This window comes from Vicia villosa, linkage group LG1 (genome assembly GCF_029867415.1).
Source record: "Vicia villosa cultivar HV-30 ecotype Madison, WI linkage group LG1, Vvil1.0, whole genome shotgun sequence".
Taxonomy (NCBI): Eukaryota; Viridiplantae; Streptophyta; class Magnoliopsida; order Fabales; family Fabaceae; genus Vicia; species Vicia villosa.
Window position 1 is genome coordinate 2,035,845 of NC_081180.1, and position 20,354 is coordinate 2,056,198.

General features: G+C 37.6%; 3 protein-coding genes across 3 annotated transcripts; all 3 read left to right on the forward strand.

Moving 5' to 3' along the window:
- Window positions 1–7,869: 7,869 nt before the first annotated feature.
- On the forward strand, window positions 7,870–11,571 carry LOC131599493 (oligopeptide transporter 3-like). Its single transcript, XM_058871827.1, has 6 exons — window positions 7,870–8,203; window positions 8,345–8,442; window positions 8,626–9,195; window positions 10,352–10,607; window positions 10,682–10,864; window positions 10,957–11,571. Exons 1-6 carry the CDS (start codon window positions 7,934–7,936, stop codon window positions 11,569–11,571), a joined length of 1,992 nt encoding a protein of 663 aa, XP_058727810.1. The 5' UTR covers window positions 7,870–7,933.
- Window positions 11,572–14,390: 2,819 nt separating this feature from the next.
- Window positions 14,391–15,188, forward strand: LOC131645244 (uncharacterized). The gene has a single exon (XM_058915918.1). It carries the CDS (start codon window positions 14,391–14,393, stop codon window positions 15,186–15,188), a length of 798 nt encoding a protein of 265 aa, XP_058771901.1.
- On the forward strand, window positions 15,185–16,462 carry LOC131645245 (uncharacterized). The gene has a single exon (XM_058915919.1). It carries the CDS (start codon window positions 15,185–15,187, stop codon window positions 16,460–16,462), a length of 1,278 nt encoding a protein of 425 aa, XP_058771902.1.
- Window positions 16,463–20,354: the final 3,892 nt, after the last annotated feature.

Consider the following 20,354-nt stretch of genomic DNA (forward strand, 5'->3'; position numbering starts at 1 on the left):
CATGACCAAGAAAACTCACCTCTGATAACCAGAACTCGCACTTGGATAACTTAGCATACAACTGCTTCTCCCTCAAAACCTGTAGCACAACACGCAAATGCTCCTCATGCTCTTCCGGAGACTTAGAATAAATCAAGATGTCATCTATGAAGACCACAACAAACTTATCCAACTGATCATGGAATATGCGATTCATATACTCCATAAACACACCAGGTGCATTAGAAACTCCGAACGGCATCACCAAAAACTCATAATGCCCGTACCGAGTCCTAAACGTAGTCTTCTGAATATCTTCCTCCTTCACCCGAATCTGATGGTAACCAGATCTTAAATCAATCTTGCTAAACACACTGGCTCCCACCAACTGATCTATCAAGTCGTCAATCCTAGGAAGCGGATACTTATTCTTAATTGTCACCTTGTTCAACTGGCGATAATCAATACACAACCTCATGCTTCCATCCTTCTTCTTTACCAACAAAACTGGAGATCCCCATGGTGAAACACTAGGCCTCACAAAATGTTTTGCTAGCAACTCTTCCAATTGTTTCTTTAATTCCACTAACTCTGATGCCGACATCCTATATGGCGCCATAGAAACAGGCCTCGTACCAGGAACTAGATCTATGGAAAACTCCACCTCTCTCCTTGGCGGCACATCAGAAAAGTCTTCAGGAAACACTTCGGGAAATTCTCGCACTACTAGAAAATCCCCAACTGCAGCTCGACTCTCCACAGTCAACGATGCAAACACACCAAACAATTGTGCCCCATCTTCTAACAGTCGATTCAACTCCTTGGTAGATAAGACATCCAATTCCACATCCTTCTCAAGAAATGGAAACCTCACCAACTTATGATAACAATCGATATGGACACGATTATTCATCAACCAATCCATTCCCAGAACCACGTCTAACTCGCTCATCGACAAACAAATCAAATCAACAGTAAAGTCCTTACCGAAGATTGATACCGGACAATTCTTACAAACTAAAGAAGTAGTCACCGACCCCATTGCTGGTAAATCGATAACCATCTCACCACCCAAATCAGATAGAACAAGACCTAATCTTTTAACACAATCATCGGCTATAAAACAATGCGAAGCACCCGTATCAATAATAGCAATTAAAGAAATGCCATTAATAAAACAAGTACCTCTGATCAGTCGATCACCCTTGTCCGTCTGAGTTCCAGCCAATGCAAACACCTTCCCACCAGCTTGAACTTTCTTCTTCGGACATTGACCACTCATATGTCCCTCTTCACCACAATTAAAACACACTATTCCCTTGAACGTACAGTCGGATGACAAATGTCCTGCCCTCCCACACTTGAAACATTTCCTCGTGTCACCATTGCAGACATTACTTTTGTGGCCAGGCTTACCACACTTAAAACATACAATCTTAGCAGGAGCATCTCCCCCACTAAACCTTGGTCCATAATTCATCTTTTGCTTACCCTTCCCTCCATCATACGGCTTCCCACGATTCTGCGGACCTTTGTTCCTCTTTTCATTAATCACCTTATGATGAGCATTATTATCCTCATCATAAATCCTACAGCTGTCCACCAAATCTGGAAACACCCGAATCTTCTGATACCCCACCGCCTTCTTGATATCAGAACGTAACCCATTCTGGAACTTAATGCACTTAGAAAATTCTGCTCCCTCACCAACAAAGTGCGGGTAGAATTTCACAAGTTCATTAAACTTTGCCGCATACTCAGACACAAACATGCTGCCTTGAACCAAAGCTAGAAACTCAGTCTCTTTCTTTCCACGGACATCCTCCGGATAATACTTCCTCAAAAACTCCCTCTTGAACACCATCCAGGAAATCTCTTCACCGGTTGCTTCTAACCTTGCCAAAGTCTCCAGCCACCAATCATCAGCCTCCACAGCTAACTGATGAGTGCCATACCTGACTTTCTGCTCTTGCGTGCAATCCATCACACGAAAGATCCTCTCCATCTCCTTCATCCAAGTCAAGGCTCCCTCGGGGTCATGCATTCCCTTAAACACAGGAGGATTCTCCCTCTGGAAAGTCGCTAAACTCCGAGACCTTGCATTCTCATCCGTATGCATAGCTTCAGCCATAGCTTGCAATGCAGCAGCAATAGCAGCGTCATTACGTCCAGCCATCTCTAAACTTCACAATAACACCAAGAGAAGTAAGCCCAAAAAAAAAATAACACAAGAATTGTTCGACCAAACGACACGACACTTGGTCGGACAAGACCAACCCGCTCTGATACCACTAATGTAACACCCCAATTCTACCCAGGCATATAGGTACAAATATCAGAGTATAAAAATTAAATTCATAAAAACAATTAGAGCGTTACACTTAAGTAACCACATAACCAAACATAACATACTCGCAAAAGATGTGTAACACAAATAATCAAAGAGGACGGATACTCATAAACACCTGAATATATTCATACTTATATAAATGCATCGGTAAACAAAATATCCACAACATTCTTCCAAAATACATCGCATGAGAAGGTATCCAAAATACATAATACGAATGCATCTAAAGGATCAAATATACATCAAAAGGATCCTATAAGCATTATCTACAAAATAAGTGTTCGATCCCCCCCTAGGTGTTACGTATCACGAGCGGACGACACCAAAACGGACGACTACAAAGAGAACATCTACACTTGCGGATCACCTGCACATTACCCACGAGTAGGTAACATTAAGGCAGAAGGGTGAGAATATAATTCATAATGAAAGCATGATCAATATAGTAATGCCCACAAATATCATTAAGAATCACATAACAAGATAATCCAACAAGTCAACCACAGTCAATATATTAGTAATGCAGTACATGAACGATAACATAAATTATAAAGACTGACGATGATGAATGAGACTCGACTATGCGTATGCATGTGGTACCAAATCCGGAGTAAAACTCCTCCTTGTCATTATGACAAATACACCTGCCAAGCATTATGCTGGGACTTTATTCCACTCAGGAAGCCTGCAGGCTGTCGTCATCGAGCATTTAGCTCCCACTGATGACCTCTTGCCACTCAGGCTAATATACCGTTACCGAGCATTAAGCCCCTACTGGTAACCATGCCCGCAGGCCATCTGTTAACAGCATTCCGCCATTAACGTATTGAAATGTTATGCTGTGCATACAAACGACTCGATTACATAACAATAACAACAATAATATAACTCGGTCACATATCCACATCACACCGGTTATATTAATCCACACGGATACATCATCAAAATTGCCACTCAGGCGTTCATATTCACACAGCACACATATATCGTCAAAACATACTTGATTAGCAAATATCATTTCACAAAAATACATTTATGAAAAATCATTCAACCACCAACACACTCCTCTTTATCATAAAGCATACTCAAGGGTTCTCATAATACTTCAAACGGCGCGTAGAAACGACCTACGGTTCAAAAGATACAACAAAACGAAGTTTGGAAAACAAAATTTCGCACAGTCCGCTTGAGCTCCGCTCAGCGGACCCAGTCAGGAAATCATCAAACAAAATTACAGAACCTCCGCTCAGCGGACCCTCACAGAGATTTCTCTGCAAAAGGACCTCCGCTCAGCGGACCCCCTCCGCTCAGCGGACCTGCGTAAACCTAGAAAAACCAGTTCTGCAACAGACCGTCTCAGCTCCCTCTAAACCATTCAAAACCCATTTAAACCTTCATCCCAACACCAATACAACACAAACATGCTATATATACACCTAATCCATGATTAACACATGGTTGAATCATCACATATTGTCTTTGACCTATATTTCTTCATAAGCAAGGAAACATGGAGAAATGAAAAACAAACATGATCCATGGGAATATCTATCATCCTAGTACACATACACACCACAAAATCAAGTTTATAACTTCAAAACTCACAAAACACACAATTTACCATTGTTGAACAAGCTTGGAAAAGAGCAAGAACAAGAACAAAACATACAAAACTACAAGAACCATACAATCAAGATAAACTAAATTCATTCCCCTTACCTTGGTTGGATTCTTGGCTCTAGCTTGGTTTGGATTCCTACACTTCTCTTCTTCTCTTTGTTTTTCTCTTCTTTCTCTTCTCTTCACAAGTTTCTTTCTTTGTATCTCAAAATATCTGTTTTTCTCTCTATATCTCTTTCTATTTCTCTACTTCTCATTTTCCCCCACTCAACTTTCATTAATTCTAATTTTGGCCCAAATGTCACTAAACATTAATTCTAACCAATTAACACCCAAAACATAATAATTACACACATGGAAAGTAATAAGTAAAATATTAGCAAAATTAATATTTACCGACTGACTCGACTCAAAAACGGTAAAATTTAGGAAAATGTAGCAAACATCACAATTAATCAGAAAAACACATTTACGGGCGTTACACCCGGGCTCGCCGGACATCAGTAGCTAGAATTAGGAAACAAATTGATATTTATACTATCCATAAATTTATAATTCATTTTTTTTGAAACAATTTTAATGTTTATTGATTTCTCACACAAAATTTTAATGTATATTATTTACCATAAATGATACATCAATAGCTAGAATTAGAAAAAAAATTGACATTTATAGTCTTCATGGATATTTAAATTTGACATTCTTAGTCATTTAATTTTTGAAGGATGATATTTTGTAGTTAACATTATAGTTATTTAAATTAATATTACTATACATTATAGAAGTAGTTAGATTTGAGTTTTTTTTTTTTGGAATAACCCGTTATTGAAAAAAAACGCAAATAACCATGTTTCAGAAGTATTTACGCAACTAACCAGGTTTCAGAAACGACCAAAACATATGCGCTAACTCAGATGGCGCATGCATGCAAAATTATAGAGTAGTCGCCACTTCATATGGCACATGGATGAGGTGGCACCATTTCATTGGCGCATGCATGTTAAAAAGTAAGGCATGAGCCACTTCACTTGGCGGATAATTGTATTCTGCATTTTCTATAAATATGGACCCAATACTCCTCCATTCTTCACATCTCTATTCTCTTTCTACCATTCTCTTTCAAAAAAAATTTCTCATGACTTCCGAAATAATTTTCAAAAGGGATGGCCACGTTATTTTTTCGGCGGTGTAACCCCCGATTAAAATGAATTTTTGGAACATCCATTCGATGAACCATCTTAAGAGGTCCTTGATGCGTTGGTTAGACGGGGATATTCAAGATGGCGAAGGCATTAGAAGGATTCAGCGACTTCAAACGACCACCTCTCTCGCGACTGGAAAACCTCAACGTTGGTGGGACGAGGTCAAAACTGACACCGACATAATGGTGATGATGAAATTGTTTTGACAATTGTAATTTCTTAGATGTTATGATGTTGTGTTATGTATTTTAATTTCGTGTCAAGTAAATTTCGATTTGTTGTAACCAACTTGATTAATGGAAAAAAAAATTCGTTCAGATCTAAAAATACATTACTTGTTGTTCGACATTTTTGTTATGTTGTTGAGGTCATAGCACGATTGGGACAATTTTTTTCGATTGTGCCCGACTTGACGACATACACTACACTTTCTCTCTAGATTATCAGTCACATCCATTTCAGTTGTAATACGCTTGCTTTTGGGACGACCCTTCTTATTCCTTCGCATTTGGTCGTTGTGCCAGACAATTTCACCTTCATACACAGGCCAACAATCCAGTTTTGCTAGCACTGGAAAGTCGTTGTTGTATACACCGAGCAAAGTCTTGGACTTGTAAGTGGGAGATAGAAGCGACAATGCATCTTGATGAGCATATGCACATGCCGCAATGACATGAGAGCATGGTATACGAAAGGTTTGAAACTATCCGCAATCGCACCAACAAGATGGCAGTAGAGCCATATACTCTTGTCTTGTCAGCCCCTCGTTGTGGTCAATCGCCTCTTTTACAATGAACTTATGGTTATGACGGTCGAATCCGGTAATCTTATGGCTGTTGGATTTGGCAGTTTCTTCCTTCATAAATTTCATACAGCTTTCGCTCCATAGTTGTCCTGATCGTAGCACTGCACTCCACTTCTCACCTCTTTTTGCGAACAACGAAGGGCCCTGTCTTTTATCTCCCTCATGAAATTTTGTGTGATATGTCTAATGCAGTAGACATGAGTAGAAGGGGGTCATGCCATCCATTAGCAGGATTGTTGTATGCACTCTCAATAAAAGCATGCCTGTCATAAATTACACAGAGACCAGATTGCGGAGCGACATGTCTTCGGAGATTCTTGAGAAAAAAAGAAATACAAGTATGCGTCAAGTGAAGTGGCACATGTAGTCATAACTTTAAATTAAGTATAAATGGAGAAAAATGATAATATTAGTTTAATGTGTAAGCTTTCTAATTGGATGCGTAAGGCCATTGGGCATCGACTCTCTGTTGATGCCATGGGTCCAAACAGGTTGGGTTGACCCTGATATCCTGATGCATGCCGAACTGCATTTTTACTCGGCCACTGTAGTGCATCTCCACGACGTTGAACCGGATTATCGCAGTTTTTGCCGTCCAAATTGTGACATGTCTCCGGAGATTCTTCGGAGCGACGTGTAATCATAACTTTAAATTAATATTATAATTTTTCTCCATTTATACTTAATATAAAACACCGAAACAAAAAAAAAGAAATACAAGTATGCGCCAAGTGAAGTGGCACATGCTTTACTTTTTATTATGCATGCGCCAAATAAGATGCTGTCACATATAAAAGTGACACCAATGCGCCAGATGAAGTGGCACATGTTTCTATTTTTTTGCATGTATGCGCCATTTGAGTTGGCTTTTGCGTTCTGGTCGTTTCTGAAACCTGATTAGTTGCGTAAATATTTCTGAAATATGGTTATTTACGATTTTTTTTTCAATAACTAGTTATTTCAAAAGAAAAATCTAGATTTGAAAATGATCATGATAACTCAAGCATAGTTGAAAAGCAACGAAGCAAGTTTAAAATATCTTTATCTTTACAGATATCAGGACTTTGACAATTAGATTAGCTACATATATGTTGAGAAGATGTTCAAAGTAAAGTACTAAATGGCAGAGAGGAGTAGGTTAATTTAAGTAAAAGGATGTTATGAATATGTTATAGAATCGTAAACTTCAAAACTTCCATTTACAACTATAGATTTCAAAACAATTTCTTTTAAGATGATGTTTTGCTCTTAATATTAATACATTTATTAATTTATTTGAGACGATTATTTCCTTTCTAATATTTTATTTGTTATATATGATTTTTGTCTCGTTATGGAATAATATTCTTCTGCCATAAATGGTTTTTTATTTGAAACAAGTATTATAGCGAATGACGGAAATGGGAAGAAGAAACGTGTTTTACTGTTTTCACCACCTCCATTCACACGCCGGAGCACCGTTTAATTGTTGTTTATAATAGTTATGAGGTTTGCCATTATGCCTACGTGGCATTCTAACGGTTCTCCCCGGTATGACATGTCAGCTTGGAACGACGGAAATGAAAAGAAAAAGCGTGTTTTACTGTTTTCACCACCTCCACTCACACGCCGGAGCACCGTTTAGCTTGTGTCTATATAAACAACTAAAGTCCATAAGAAGAAGATGAATTTGACTGGGAGAGAAAGCTACATCACTGTTCACTCTCACATTCTCATTCTCTCTATCTCTCCAATTATCTTCACTGTCTAATGGCGCTAAAGAATCCAACTCCAACTCCAGACACAGAAAAAGCAGCACCAGACGACAGATGTCCGATTGAAGAAGTAGCTCTAGTCGTCCCTGAAACCGACGATCCATCACTTCCGGTATTGACTTTCCGGTCATGGTTTCTTGGAATAGCCTCCTGCGTCATTCTCATCTCTCTCAACACGTTTTTCACTTTCAGGACTCAACCTCTCACTATCTCAGCTATTCTCATGCAAATAGCTGTTCTCCCAATAGGAAAGTTCATGGCCGAAACTCTTCCGACCAAGGAGTATAGTTTTGTTGGATGGCGTTTTACTCTAAATCCTGGACCGTTTAACATGAAGGAGCATGTTATCATCGCTGTCTTCGCTAACTGTGGTGTTTCCTCCTCTGGTGGTAGTGGTGATGTTTACTCCATTGGTGCCATTACTATTATGAAAGCTTATTATAGACAAAATCTTAGTTTTCTTCTTGCTCTCTTCATTGTCATAAGCGCACAGGTTGATTCACAATATATATATATATATATATATATATATATATATATATATATATATATATATATATATATTTGCATGGTTAAAATATTCTGTGATAAATTTGCTTTATATAGTTGGTTGTTGATTTTATGAATTTTGCAGTTAATAGGGTTTGGATGGGCTGGGATTCTAAGGAGGTATCTGGTTGACCCAATTGAAATGTGGTGGCCAGCAAACCTTGCACAAGTCTCCCTCTTTAGGTTAACTCTTTTACCATTACTTCTATGTTACGTGTCATTGAAATTCAATCCTTGTCGCTTAGATTCGTCGTAATTATATGAAAACCAATTACTTAGTCAAAGTTAATTCCGATGCTTGTTTATTACTACTATTTTATACTCTAATACTACTAGCTTGATTACATCATTAACTTTTTGCTATAGAGCTCTCCATGAAAAAGACGAAAAAACAAAAGGACTTACAAGAATGCAGTTTTTCCTCATTATAACGGGTCTAAGCTTCGTATATTATGCGCTCCCAGGATATCTTTTCACAGTCTTAACATTCTTCTCATGGGTTTGCTACGTGTGGCCGAATAATGTAACAGCACATCAAGTTGGATCAGGTTACCAAGGACTTGGAGTCGGGGCCTTCACATTTGATTGGGCTGGGATTTCAGCTTATCGCGGAAACCCTCTTGTTGCACCGTGGACTTCCATTGTGAATATGGGAGTTGGATTTATCTTGTTCGTCTATATAATTGTACCTATATGTTACTGGAAGTTTAACACTTTCGATGCTAGGAAGTTTCCTATATTCTCTAACCAGTTGTTCACTCACACTGGACAAAAGTATGACACTACAAAGATCTTAAGCAAAGCATATGATCTTGACATTGATGCATACAATAAATATAGCAAGTTATACCTTAGTCCTCTCTACGCATTATCTATTGGAGCAATTTTCGCAAGGTTTACAGCATCACTGACGCATGTAGCATTGTTTAAGGGAAGGTAGTTTGCTGTCAAAGTCTTTATAGTAAATTTATTTCTTAAAGACGAATGACATTGATATTAGGGGTGTAAGCGGGTCAAAAAAATCCAATTAAACCGACAATCCAAACCAAACCAACCCGAAATTAAACCGATTATTATTGGTTTGGTTTAAAAACCGAACCAAACCAATAAAAACCGATGTGGTTTGGTTCGGTTCTCGGATTTAGTTTTTAGGAACCGCCAATCCGATGAACCGAACCAATGGAAATAATGACGCTTTAAATATTTTATTCTACCCATCATTAAACTCAATTTTTTTATCGGTCCAACTATTATCCATCTTTGTTTACACTTCCTTCCTTTAAGCAAAACACGCATCTAGAATCAAACTCTAAAGCATAGACAATAGAAACTATAAGTCACAAAAGTTATGCTTTCACAGAACTGCTGCTCTTGCTGCCCACAACTATTGTTCCTTTCACTACTGTCATTATGATATGTTATGGTCGTCTTCTTCGTATTCAAGTTCTCTTTGTTAATTTTCATATATTTTTGTACCTTTTTTTTCTTCTTTTTCTTCATCAAAACTCATTTAGATCTTGTTACAAAATAGTTTTGATGTGTGTTTGAGGTGTGAAACATGTTAATGAATGTGTGTTTTGTTATATTCTATATGTTAAGCTTTGAAATCCCTTTCCAACTTTCTGATACTAAGTGTTAACTTTTATATTTGATAGGAAACTTGCAAAGGAAATGATGTCACTATTTCGTATGGAATAAGAGCAACTTGTAATTTGTTTGAACAAATATAGCATGAAACATATTATTTTAAAAAATAATAGTATAAAATACACCAAAAATACGATAATGGAGAATATACAGATGAATATAATGTTTAAAAAAATAATAGTATAAAATACACCAAAAAACACGATAATGGAGAATATACGGATGAATATAATATTTAAAAAAATAAATATTGTAAACCGATCAACCAAACCAAACCAAACCGAACCAAACCGGTTAGTTTGGTTCGGTTCCATTTTTGAAAAATGTTGAAAACCGAACCAAACCAAACCGATGGAAATATCATTGGTTCGGACCTTTTTTCAACCAAAAACCGGTCCAAACCGATCCGATTACACCCCTAATTGATATAGTTTCCTGTTGGCAGAAACATTTGGAGACAAAGCAGAACAGCAATGAGTAATGTAAAATTGGATGTGCATAGTAGACTCATGAAGGCTTATAAGACAGTACCAGAATGGTGGTTCCTCATTGTATTATTTGGGAGCATGGCACTATCCATAATAATGTCTTTGGTGTGGAAAGTGGAAATGCAACTTCCATGGTGGGGTATGCTCTTTGCTTTTGCCTTAGCTTCTGTTGTAACCCTCCCAATTGGTGTCATCCAAGCAACTACCAACCAGGTATTTCTTCCATCTTTAGTATACTACCTTTCTTTCCTATCGAATCTCGATTGTAATATACTACTATTTTGCAGCAACTTGGATATGACACTATAGCACAGTTCATGATTGGGTATGTCCTTCCTGGAACACCAATTGCGAATTTGATCTTCAAGATTTATGGGAGAATCACCACCGCCCATGCACTCTCCTTCTTGTCAGATCTCAAACTCGGGCATTACATGAAAATTCCTCCTCGATGCATGTATACAGCACAGGTCTTTTTCATCTCAAAACCTCCTATTTTAAGCTCTTTTTGTTCTTATCAATCATTATTTATGTATTAATTTATTTTGAAATGTTGAAATAGCTGGTGGGAACTCTAGTGGCTGGAGTGGTGAACGTTTCAGTGGCTTGGTGGATGTTGGATAGTATTAAGGACATTTGCCTGGATGATCAAGCTCACCGTGACAGTCCTTGGACGTGCCCGAAATATCGAGTGACATTTGATTCATCGGTTATATGGGGTTTGATTGGACCAAGACGGCTATTTGGACCCGGTGGATTGTACCGAAACCTGGTATGGTTATTCTTGATTGGAGCTGTGTTACCAGTTCCTGTTTGGGTGTTTAGCAAAATCTACCCTGACAAAAAATGGATTCCCAAGATAAACATGCCAATTATATTGAATGGTTTTGCTGGAATGCCACCTGCAACTCCGACCAACATTGGAACCTGGCTATTGACAGGAATGACCTTCAACTTCTTTGTGTTCCGCTTCTACAAACGTTGGTGGCAGAAATACAATTATGTTTTATCAGTTGCGCTTGACGCAGGCACGGCTCTTATGGCTGTTTTGATTTTCTTTGCTCTGCAAAATGCAGGCCACAGTCTCAAATGGTGGGGAACTGAATTAGACCATTGCCCATTGGCATCTTGCCCTACTGCACCAGGAATTATTGTTGATGGTTGTCCTGTATTCTAATACACTTAGCTTTCTCTTTTGTATCCGTTTTTGTTTTCTGGTGTGGGAAACAAATAGGCTTGGAGTGTATAGGTGAAAGGACTTCGTCAATAGCCAGTTGCTTATTGTGTACATACTTCTTGCTTGTTACCACCAAATAGAAAGTGTAATTGAAAGTTTTCAAAAATAATACTAGTAAGATACGGATAATAAAATGTTGTTTTAAAACTAGTAATTTTTTTGCACTATATTTTTAATTAGTTATTATTTATTTTATAGTATTAATAAAATATTATTTTTGCAAGATAAAAAATATTATTGTTTCTTAATATTCATGGAAATATCAAAAAGACATGTAACTAATATACTATTTAATGGTAAAAATTGTTAGAGTAAGTAATTTAGCTAACAATTATGTGAAATTTCATACTATTTAATTTGACTAGAAAAAAATTGTTTACTTTAAAAAATATTATAAAATATATTGTTATATAAAGGAAATAATTAAAACAAATACAAATATGGGTTTCATTTTTGTTAGCGTAAAAATCGGGGGTCGAGCGAGGAGCATTCTATTTTGAGAAACTTTCATTTGAGCAACACACTTTGTGGAAGACACATCACTTGTCCACCTAAAACCTCCCACTTATAAATGCTCAAGTCATGTGGGACTATTTTCAAATACTACTCACACGTGTTATATTCTCAACACTCTCCCTCAAGTGTGAGTCTATACACAATTATCCCCCTTAAGTGGAAGTTCTTTCTTCCACATACACTTGTACCATCATTGACATTTTCAACGGAACACTCTTACCCACATGTCGGACACTTATCCACGACCACGTGGAGTCAATTTCTATACAACTGAGTCGATCCCTTTCTCGAAACCAGACTCTTATACCATTTGTTAGCGCAATAATCATCAACTTCACAGTTTTGCTAACCTTGATCTTCAAATCCTGCAATAAATTCATCAACCAAATAGCTTGACACGCAGTCAGAGCACCTGCAATGTATTCAACTTCACAAGTTGACAACGCAACCACCGGTTGCTTCTTGGAGCACCAAGAAATGAGATTTCCCATATACTTGAAAAAATATCCATTTGTTAGCGCAACAATCAGGGGGGGTCGAGCGAGGAGCATTCTATTATGTGGGACTTTCCTTTGAGCAACACACCATTGTGAGAGACACACCACTTATTCACTCAAAACTTTGGTGTACAAACTTGTTGAGAAATAAACTCTATACATAAATCTTACTAAAAATCTAGTTACAAACTTGCTTTAAATACCCAAAATAAACTTCCATGTAAGCCCTAACAAAAGTAAACTTAATATCTAAGCTAACAAACAATTAGGACCCCAGAAGTTAAACATACTTATGGGACGCAACCTTAGAAGCTTTTGCTTATGAATAATACAAATACTTTTAAATAGGAATTACTTCTAACACAATCCATTAATTCATATTCGACTAATTAAATTCTACAACACCAATTCCATCCCTCAAATGGATAAAGTGTTCAGTCTTGACAGTTTTTGTCAGAATATCTGCAAGCTGCTTCTGAGTGCTGCAGTGTGCAACTTCTAGTATTCCATGAGGGACTTTGAAGGTGTGAGGAAAACACAAGAAGGGGTTTGAATTGGGTTTTCACACTTGATAAATTTTCCGTCTCTTAAGATAGTTGTGTTAAGTGATGTTTTCAAATGCATTGCAGAAGCATAAACAGAAGAGTAAAGCATAAACAAACGTAAATAACACACGATATATCCTGGTTCACTTGAGAAACTCTCAAGCTAGTCCAGTCCACCCTACCAAGGTGATTTCGTCTTGAACTCAAGGACTTAAACCACTATAACCAAATTTATTACAACCTGCAAAAACAACTGTTGTGACTAACTACCAATAAGACTACCATCTTAGTCTTCCCAAAGTTTCTGACCTAACCGGTACTTTGAGGAACACAAATCTTCCTAAAGCTTCTGACCAACTGGTCCTTTAGAAGAATTGTTGAGAATCTTCCTAAAGCTTCTGACCAACTGGTCCTTTAGAAAGAACAGACAACTGTTTGTTTTTACAAGGTTTGCTTACAATACAATGCTTTTACACAAGCATGTGTAAACTCAATTAATTACATCAGAAGATCCTAATACATACTAAGAATATTACATTTTGTTTCAATGCATAGTCTTTTTTTCTTCAAGTAACTTCTTCACAGACAACAATCCAAAGCACTTAAAAATACTGACGTTTGGATCTGGCGATTTCCGATTGGATCTGGCGATTTCCGACTGCGACTACGTTTGAGCTTCCGGTGACGTACGTACTGAAGAACAGGGGTAGTAACACTCACAGTGAACCTTTGGTGTTGGTTTAAACTCCTAACCTTAGGGTTAGGGACCACGGCAGAGGGGATCTAGGATTGTATCTATCCTTGGATTGGACATGGGGCGTGGCCGGCCGAAGAAAAAGGCGGCGATGACTCCACCGGCGAGTGTGAGGGTATTCTCGTCAACACCAATCCTTAGTAAACAAGGTTTCGTAGGACCTACGACTAAATCTGGAACTGAGGTGAAAACAATGGAAACAATCAAGGAGGTACCAAATATGGAAGGCAAATCTGATGAGACGGTGGGAGAGACTGACCCGAATCCTAAGCTGTGGGTTGATGTGATTAAAGGAAATCGTCTCCCATCGAATGGTAGCGAACTATCATACACGGCACCACATATCATAAATGGAGAGATTGAAGTCCAACTTGAAGCAACAAATGTGGCATCAGAGATGGAGTTCTGGAAAAATGCTCTGATCATGTATGCTATTGGCAACTATCGATGAATGCAGTCAAGAAGTTTATGACCATAACATGGAATTTTGTGACATTACCAGATCTATACTATAATGAAGAAGGCTACTTCATTATCCGATTCAAAGATAGAGCGGATAGGGATGCAATCTTAATGAGAGGCCCGTATTCTATTTTCAAGAAACCTATTCTGCTCCACGAATGGAACCCGAAGTTCACTCTGCAGGATGACATATTGAGGGTTTTACCTATTTGGGTGATGTTCCCTCAGTTGCCTCTATATTGCTGGGGGGATCAGAGTATTGGGAAAATAGCTAGTGCAATTGGTAAACCTATCATGACGGATGAGTGTACAACAAAAAAGCTCCGGGTATCGTATGCTCGTGTGCTTACTGAAGTAGATGTTACTCAAGACTTAAGACAACATATCACAATCAGAAATCCGCAGGGTGAGAAAATGATTCAGCAGGTGGAATATGAATGGAGACCTCCTTTTTGCAAAAGTTGTAATAAGGTTGGACATGAATGTAAACCAAAGCTGGATGGAGGTAAGCATAAGAAAGAACCACCACGGGTATGGGAGCAGAAAAAACCACCTGATCAGCCCAAAAGCTCAGATGAATTGAATAAGCCTACTGTGCATCCTACAAACTCAAAGGAATTGAGTAGCCCTGTTGCTCAAGTGAAGAATGTGGAAGCACCATGGAAAACCATCCAAAGTAAAAGTAGGAAAGGCAAGGAACATGCAAATGATAGGGTTGAAACCAGGAATGGCTTTGAAGGTCTCTTGGTTGGAGAAAGCTCTCATATCGAGGGTGTTACATGATTTGCTGGAATGTGAGAGGACTCAATAAATCTGCTAGATACCTGGAGGTAGGAGTCCACCTCAAGAAGATGCAGGTTAGCTGTTTAGTTTTACTAGAAACTAGGGTAAAGATTGGTAACAGTGAGTCTATTAGGAAGAAACTGGGACTGAATTGGAGTTATAGTGATAACTATGAATACCATGTGAATGGCAGGATCTGGTTAGGTTGGGATCCTAATGTGTGGAGCATCATCCCAAGTGAAGCAACTGATCAGCTTATTCATAGTTCTGTTTATACTAAGGAGGGTGTTTTTTTTCATCATCTCACCACTGTATATGCACACAATCAACTTAATAATAGAAGGACTTTATGGCATGACATCAATAGAATAAGTGCCCAGCTGCAGGGGCCTTGGATGGTGGTAGGAGATTTAAATAACATTCTGAGAGTGGGTGATAGAGTTGGAGGTAATGATATACACTTGGCAGAATATATTGACATGGAGGACATGATGCATACCAGCAATCTCTCTGAACATGAAACTAGTGGAGCTTGGTTTACTTGGACAAATAAACAAGAGGCTAATCCAATTAGTTCTAGAATTGATAGGGCCCTTGTGAATGCTGATTGGCATAGAAGATTTCTTAATAGTAGTGTTGAGGTTCTAAACCCCCATATCTCTGATCATTCTCCTCTGAGAATTAAACTGGATAGCTCTCAGCAAGTGAGGAAAATTAAACACAGGTTTAAATTTCTAAATTGTGCTGCTGACAATGTGGATTTTATTAATGTATTAAGGGCTAACTGGATACCCCTGGCCCAAGGTAACCCAATGGAACAGTTCTGGAAGAGACTTTATAGGCTGCAGTACTGCATGAAAGGTTTGAATTGGCATATCACTGAGGGCCTTAGGAATCTGAAGATGAGTAGAGATAAGCTGGATCAAGCACAAACCTTACTAGCCTCGGATCAAATGAACAAAGATATGTGCAACTCTGTTAAGCATTGGACTGAGGAAGTGATGAAAGGTGCTGAACTGGAAGAAAAGATTTTGCATCAAAAACTCAAATGTGATTGGATAAATTTGGGGGATGGCAATAATGCCTACTTCTATGCAAATCTGAAATCCAAGAATAAACATGTTCATATCCAGGATTTAGAAGACTCAAATGGGAATAAACTGACTGAACAGAAAGACATTGAGAGGGAAGTTCTTTCTTTCTACTCAAAGCTCATTGGCCAAGCTGCTACCCAAAGAAAACAGGTGGACATTTGTAGTTTGAGGATTGGTTGACCAACTTAATAGAGAACAACAGGAGAGCCTCATTAGACCTGTAACTGTAACTGAGGTTTGGCAGGCCATCACTAGTATGGGTGATTCTAAGGCTCCAGGAGTGGATGGTTACAATGCCAAGTTCTACAAAGCTAGTTGGAGTGTTATTCAACAGGATCTTATGAAGGTAGTACATGATTTCTTTGTGAACAATAGGATGTATAGAGCAGTTAATTGTGCACTGGTAACCCTAATCCCCAAAACAAAAACTGCCAAGACAATGACAGATATGAGACCTATAGCTTGTTGTACTACCCTGTACAAAATCATTTCCAAAGTTCTCACAAATAGGCTAAACACAGTGATTAATTCTGTTGTGGATGATAGCCAAAGTGCCTTCCTTCCTGGAAAAACCATCCATGACAATATCATCCTGGCATTTGAATTGTTGAGAGGTTATAATAAGAAGCATTTATCACCCAGGTGTACTATTCAAATTGACCTACAGAAGGCCTATGACACTGTGGAATGGGACTCTTTAGAACAAATCATGCAAGAAATGAGCTTTCCTAGTCAATTTATTCATTGGATTATGACCATGGTCAGAGGTGTATCATACAAGTACTTGGTGAATGGGCATGTAAGTAGTGTGCTACAAGCTAAAAGAGGGTTGAGACAGGGTGATCCCATCTCACCTCTTCTTTTTACCCTTGTTATGGAATATCTACATAGGCACCTGGCAACTCTCAGAAAAGAGGAAGGTTTTAAATTTCATCCTAGATGTGCTAAGCTAGGGATTACCAACATCTGCTTTGCAGATGATCTACTACTGTTTGCAAGAGGAGATGACAGGTCTATCAGGCACTTGATGGGAAAGTTTCATCAATTTTCAGAGGCAACTGGTTTAAAGGCAAACCCTGCAAAATGTAAGATATATTTTGGGGGCTTAAAGGATCAGGAGCAAAGAGATCTTGCAGCTGCCAGCAATTTTGGTGTGGGTTCCTTACCATTCAAATATTTGGGAGTTCCTTTATCCACAAGGAAACTCACTGTGAACCAATGCCAACCTATTATTGACAAAATGCTTGAGAAGATCCATCACTGGTCTGCTAGTTTGCTCAGTTATGCAGGTAGGAAGCAACTTGTCCAAAGTACTTTGATGACCATAGCTGGATACTGGATGCAAGCTTTTCCACTCCCAAAAACAATAATCCAGAGAATTGAAACTATTTGTAAGAATTTTCTCTGGTCTGGCAGATCTGTGGGTAGAAAGGCCCTGGTGGCTTGGGATAAAATATGCCTCCCTTCTAGTGCAGGTGGTCTGAATCTGACTTACTTAAGAGATTGGAACAAAGCTACTATTCTGAAACTTTTGTGGAATCTCCATATGAAATCGGATAAACTGTGGATTAGGTGGATTGGAGCCTACTATCTGAAAGGGGGAAGCATAATGCATTGGGAACCTAAGACTACTAGCTCGTGGATACTAAAGAACATAGCTAAGGTGCGAGATCTTACTATGCAGAGTGAATATTGGAGTGACAGTGTTTAGCAGAACAAATTCAACACCAATGCTATGTATAAGGAACTGAGGGGAAGGCATGAAAATCAACCTTGGAGAAAGCTTTTAGTCCAAAATTATGCTAGACCTAGGGCGTGTTTTACCCTATGGCTTGCTATTCTAAACCGGCTCCCATCCAAAGATAGATTGCTGAAGATCAATATTCATACTGATGGAAAGTGCATCTTTTGTGGGCAGCCTGAGAGCATTGAACACCTGTTTTTCCTGTGCAACTTTACCAGTAACATTTGGAACCGTGTCTTGGGTTAGATAGGTTATTATCGAAGCTGTAAGGGGTGGGAGGAGGAAAAGAAATGGTTATGTATTGAAACTGCAAAGAAGGGATGGCGTTGATGCCTCCTTAAGCTTGCCATTGCTGAAGTTATATATCATTTATGGAAAATGCGCAATGATAGAATCTTTAACCATAAGAATGCGGATGGTGATATTATGAATAGGATCAAGCCGACCATTGTTATCAGAGCTTGTGCCAAGAGAGTTTTGAAGAACCATATGACTTTGGAAAACCTGTCAGTTAGCTGAGTTAGTTTTGTTGATGTTGGTGGTTTAGAATGATGTCCTTCTTGTTTTTTTGTCTTTTCTAGCTGCCTGGATCGGTTTGTGATCGGCATGTTTAAATTGTTTTGGTAATAAAATTTTTACATTTTACTCCAAAAAAAAAAAAAAACAATCCAAAGCACTTCAATTTCTTACATCTTCTTCTTCATAAGCTTTTGAAAGCTTTGTTGATCTTGATGTAGCAAAAAGAAGAACTTCCTCATCTTGATTCACCTTAGAGTATTCGGGACAACAACCCTTACTCTATATAATTTATTAATCGCTCCAGAGCACAACATTCATGTTGTGAATTTATAATTGAAACTTCCATGATCATCTTCATTATCAACAAAATGATTTAAAGAGCCATTTTATCAACAATCGTTCTTGTTGTTGTTATACTGGTTGATGGTTATGTTATGTTTCAACAGGGACATCTTTCATTTGAACATTGAACACCAACAATAACTTTAAGCATATGATCCTCTCCTTTATATAGCCGAGAAAATTATAGTCGTTGAAGGACAATTGGCTATTGATAGAGTCGTTACACAATGATTGAGAGTAGTAATGCCACGTATTTCCTTTTCCACAATTCAAGCTAGTGGAGAAGTAGTGGGATAAAGCTTTTCCGTACTGTGTACTTATCATTGCTAACGGGAACATTTGTCTTCTGAACTACAGAGGCTTTTGATGCTAAATGTTTGAAGCATGAGTAGAGTCATGATACTTGAATCTCCAGATAGTCAAGTCTTGAGTTTTCAGAACTTGTTTGCTTAGAATCTATAACTAATCACTTGAGTTAGTATGATAATGAATGTGCCTCAAAGTTTTATGATCAGTTACCACAATACACTAACAATTTTCTAATAACAAATTAAAATATCACAACTTGTCCACATACGTCATTTCACTTTTTTTCTTGAAGTTGAATGCTTGAAAATAATTTTCATGATAAATAATTATGGTTGGTTTGGGTTGGGTTTATAGGTAGAAAATTGAAAAATCTGATATCCAAACCAATTGTCATTGGATTTCATTGGTTTGGTCGGTTCCTGCCTGATTTGAAAAAATGTCCAACCCAAATACTATGGTTTGGTTTGGATTCTAATTTGGTTCGAATTTACCCGAACCAATGAACACCCCTACCTACAGATTTGAATTTGTCTGTCATCCCTAATTACACCTTCCTTTTATAAAAAAATAGTCTAAAAATATACTTTCGAAATTAATCAAAGAATAATTCCATAATCACCAATTCCTACGACTTATGCTTTCTCCTACTATTACGTCTATTATTTTTTTCTATCTGAAAATATAAAGAATCATTTTTCAATTGTGGATTTAAGACTATCTACAATGGTTTATATATTCAACACCTTCCTTTTTCACTTTTTACACTCCACATCATCTTCTCTCTCTCTTCCACTTAATAATTCAACTTTTACTCACTACAATGGTTTTTGTTTAATAAAATTCAACACCCTACCCCACCATTTTTACTTGATATTTTTATATTCTTCTATGTTTTTTTGTGATTATATATTAATAACAATTGTCGATTGAAATTAAATTAAAATAATTAAGACTTAAATATTTTTTTAATCTAATAATTTATTTTAATTTTAATAAAAATAAATAAAATTTATTGGTGAAAATAAAAAAATTGATTTTCTATAAAATAATTGACCACAAATAATTAAGGTGGGATAAAAATATAAACAATCACAACAACCAATAAGATTTTGTAAAGTATTATAAGTGGCCCTCACTCATTTCTTATTCAACATGTTG

What these genes read in the sequence shown, in the direction of transcription:
- LOC131645245 (XM_058915919.1), top strand. Translation starts at nt 15,185, where the DNA reads ATGATTTGCTGGAATGTGAGAGGACTCAATAAATCTGCTAGATACCTG.
- LOC131645244 (XM_058915918.1), top strand. Translation starts at nt 14,391, where the DNA reads ATGAATGCAGTCAAGAAGTTTATGACCATAACATGGAATTTTGTGACA.
- LOC131599493 (XM_058871827.1), top strand. Translation starts at nt 7,934, where the DNA reads ATGCAAATAGCTGTTCTCCCAATAGGAAAGTTCATGGCCGAAACTCTT. An exon ending in GTAGCATTGTTTAAGGGAAG is followed by an intron (nt 9,196 to 10,351) that starts GTAGTTTGCTGT and finishes TCCTGTTGGCAG; the next exon opens with AAACATTTGGAGACAAAGCA. An exon ending in TCCAAGCAACTACCAACCAG is followed by an intron (nt 10,608 to 10,681) that starts GTATTTCTTCCA and finishes ACTATTTTGCAG; the next exon opens with CAACTTGGATATGACACTAT.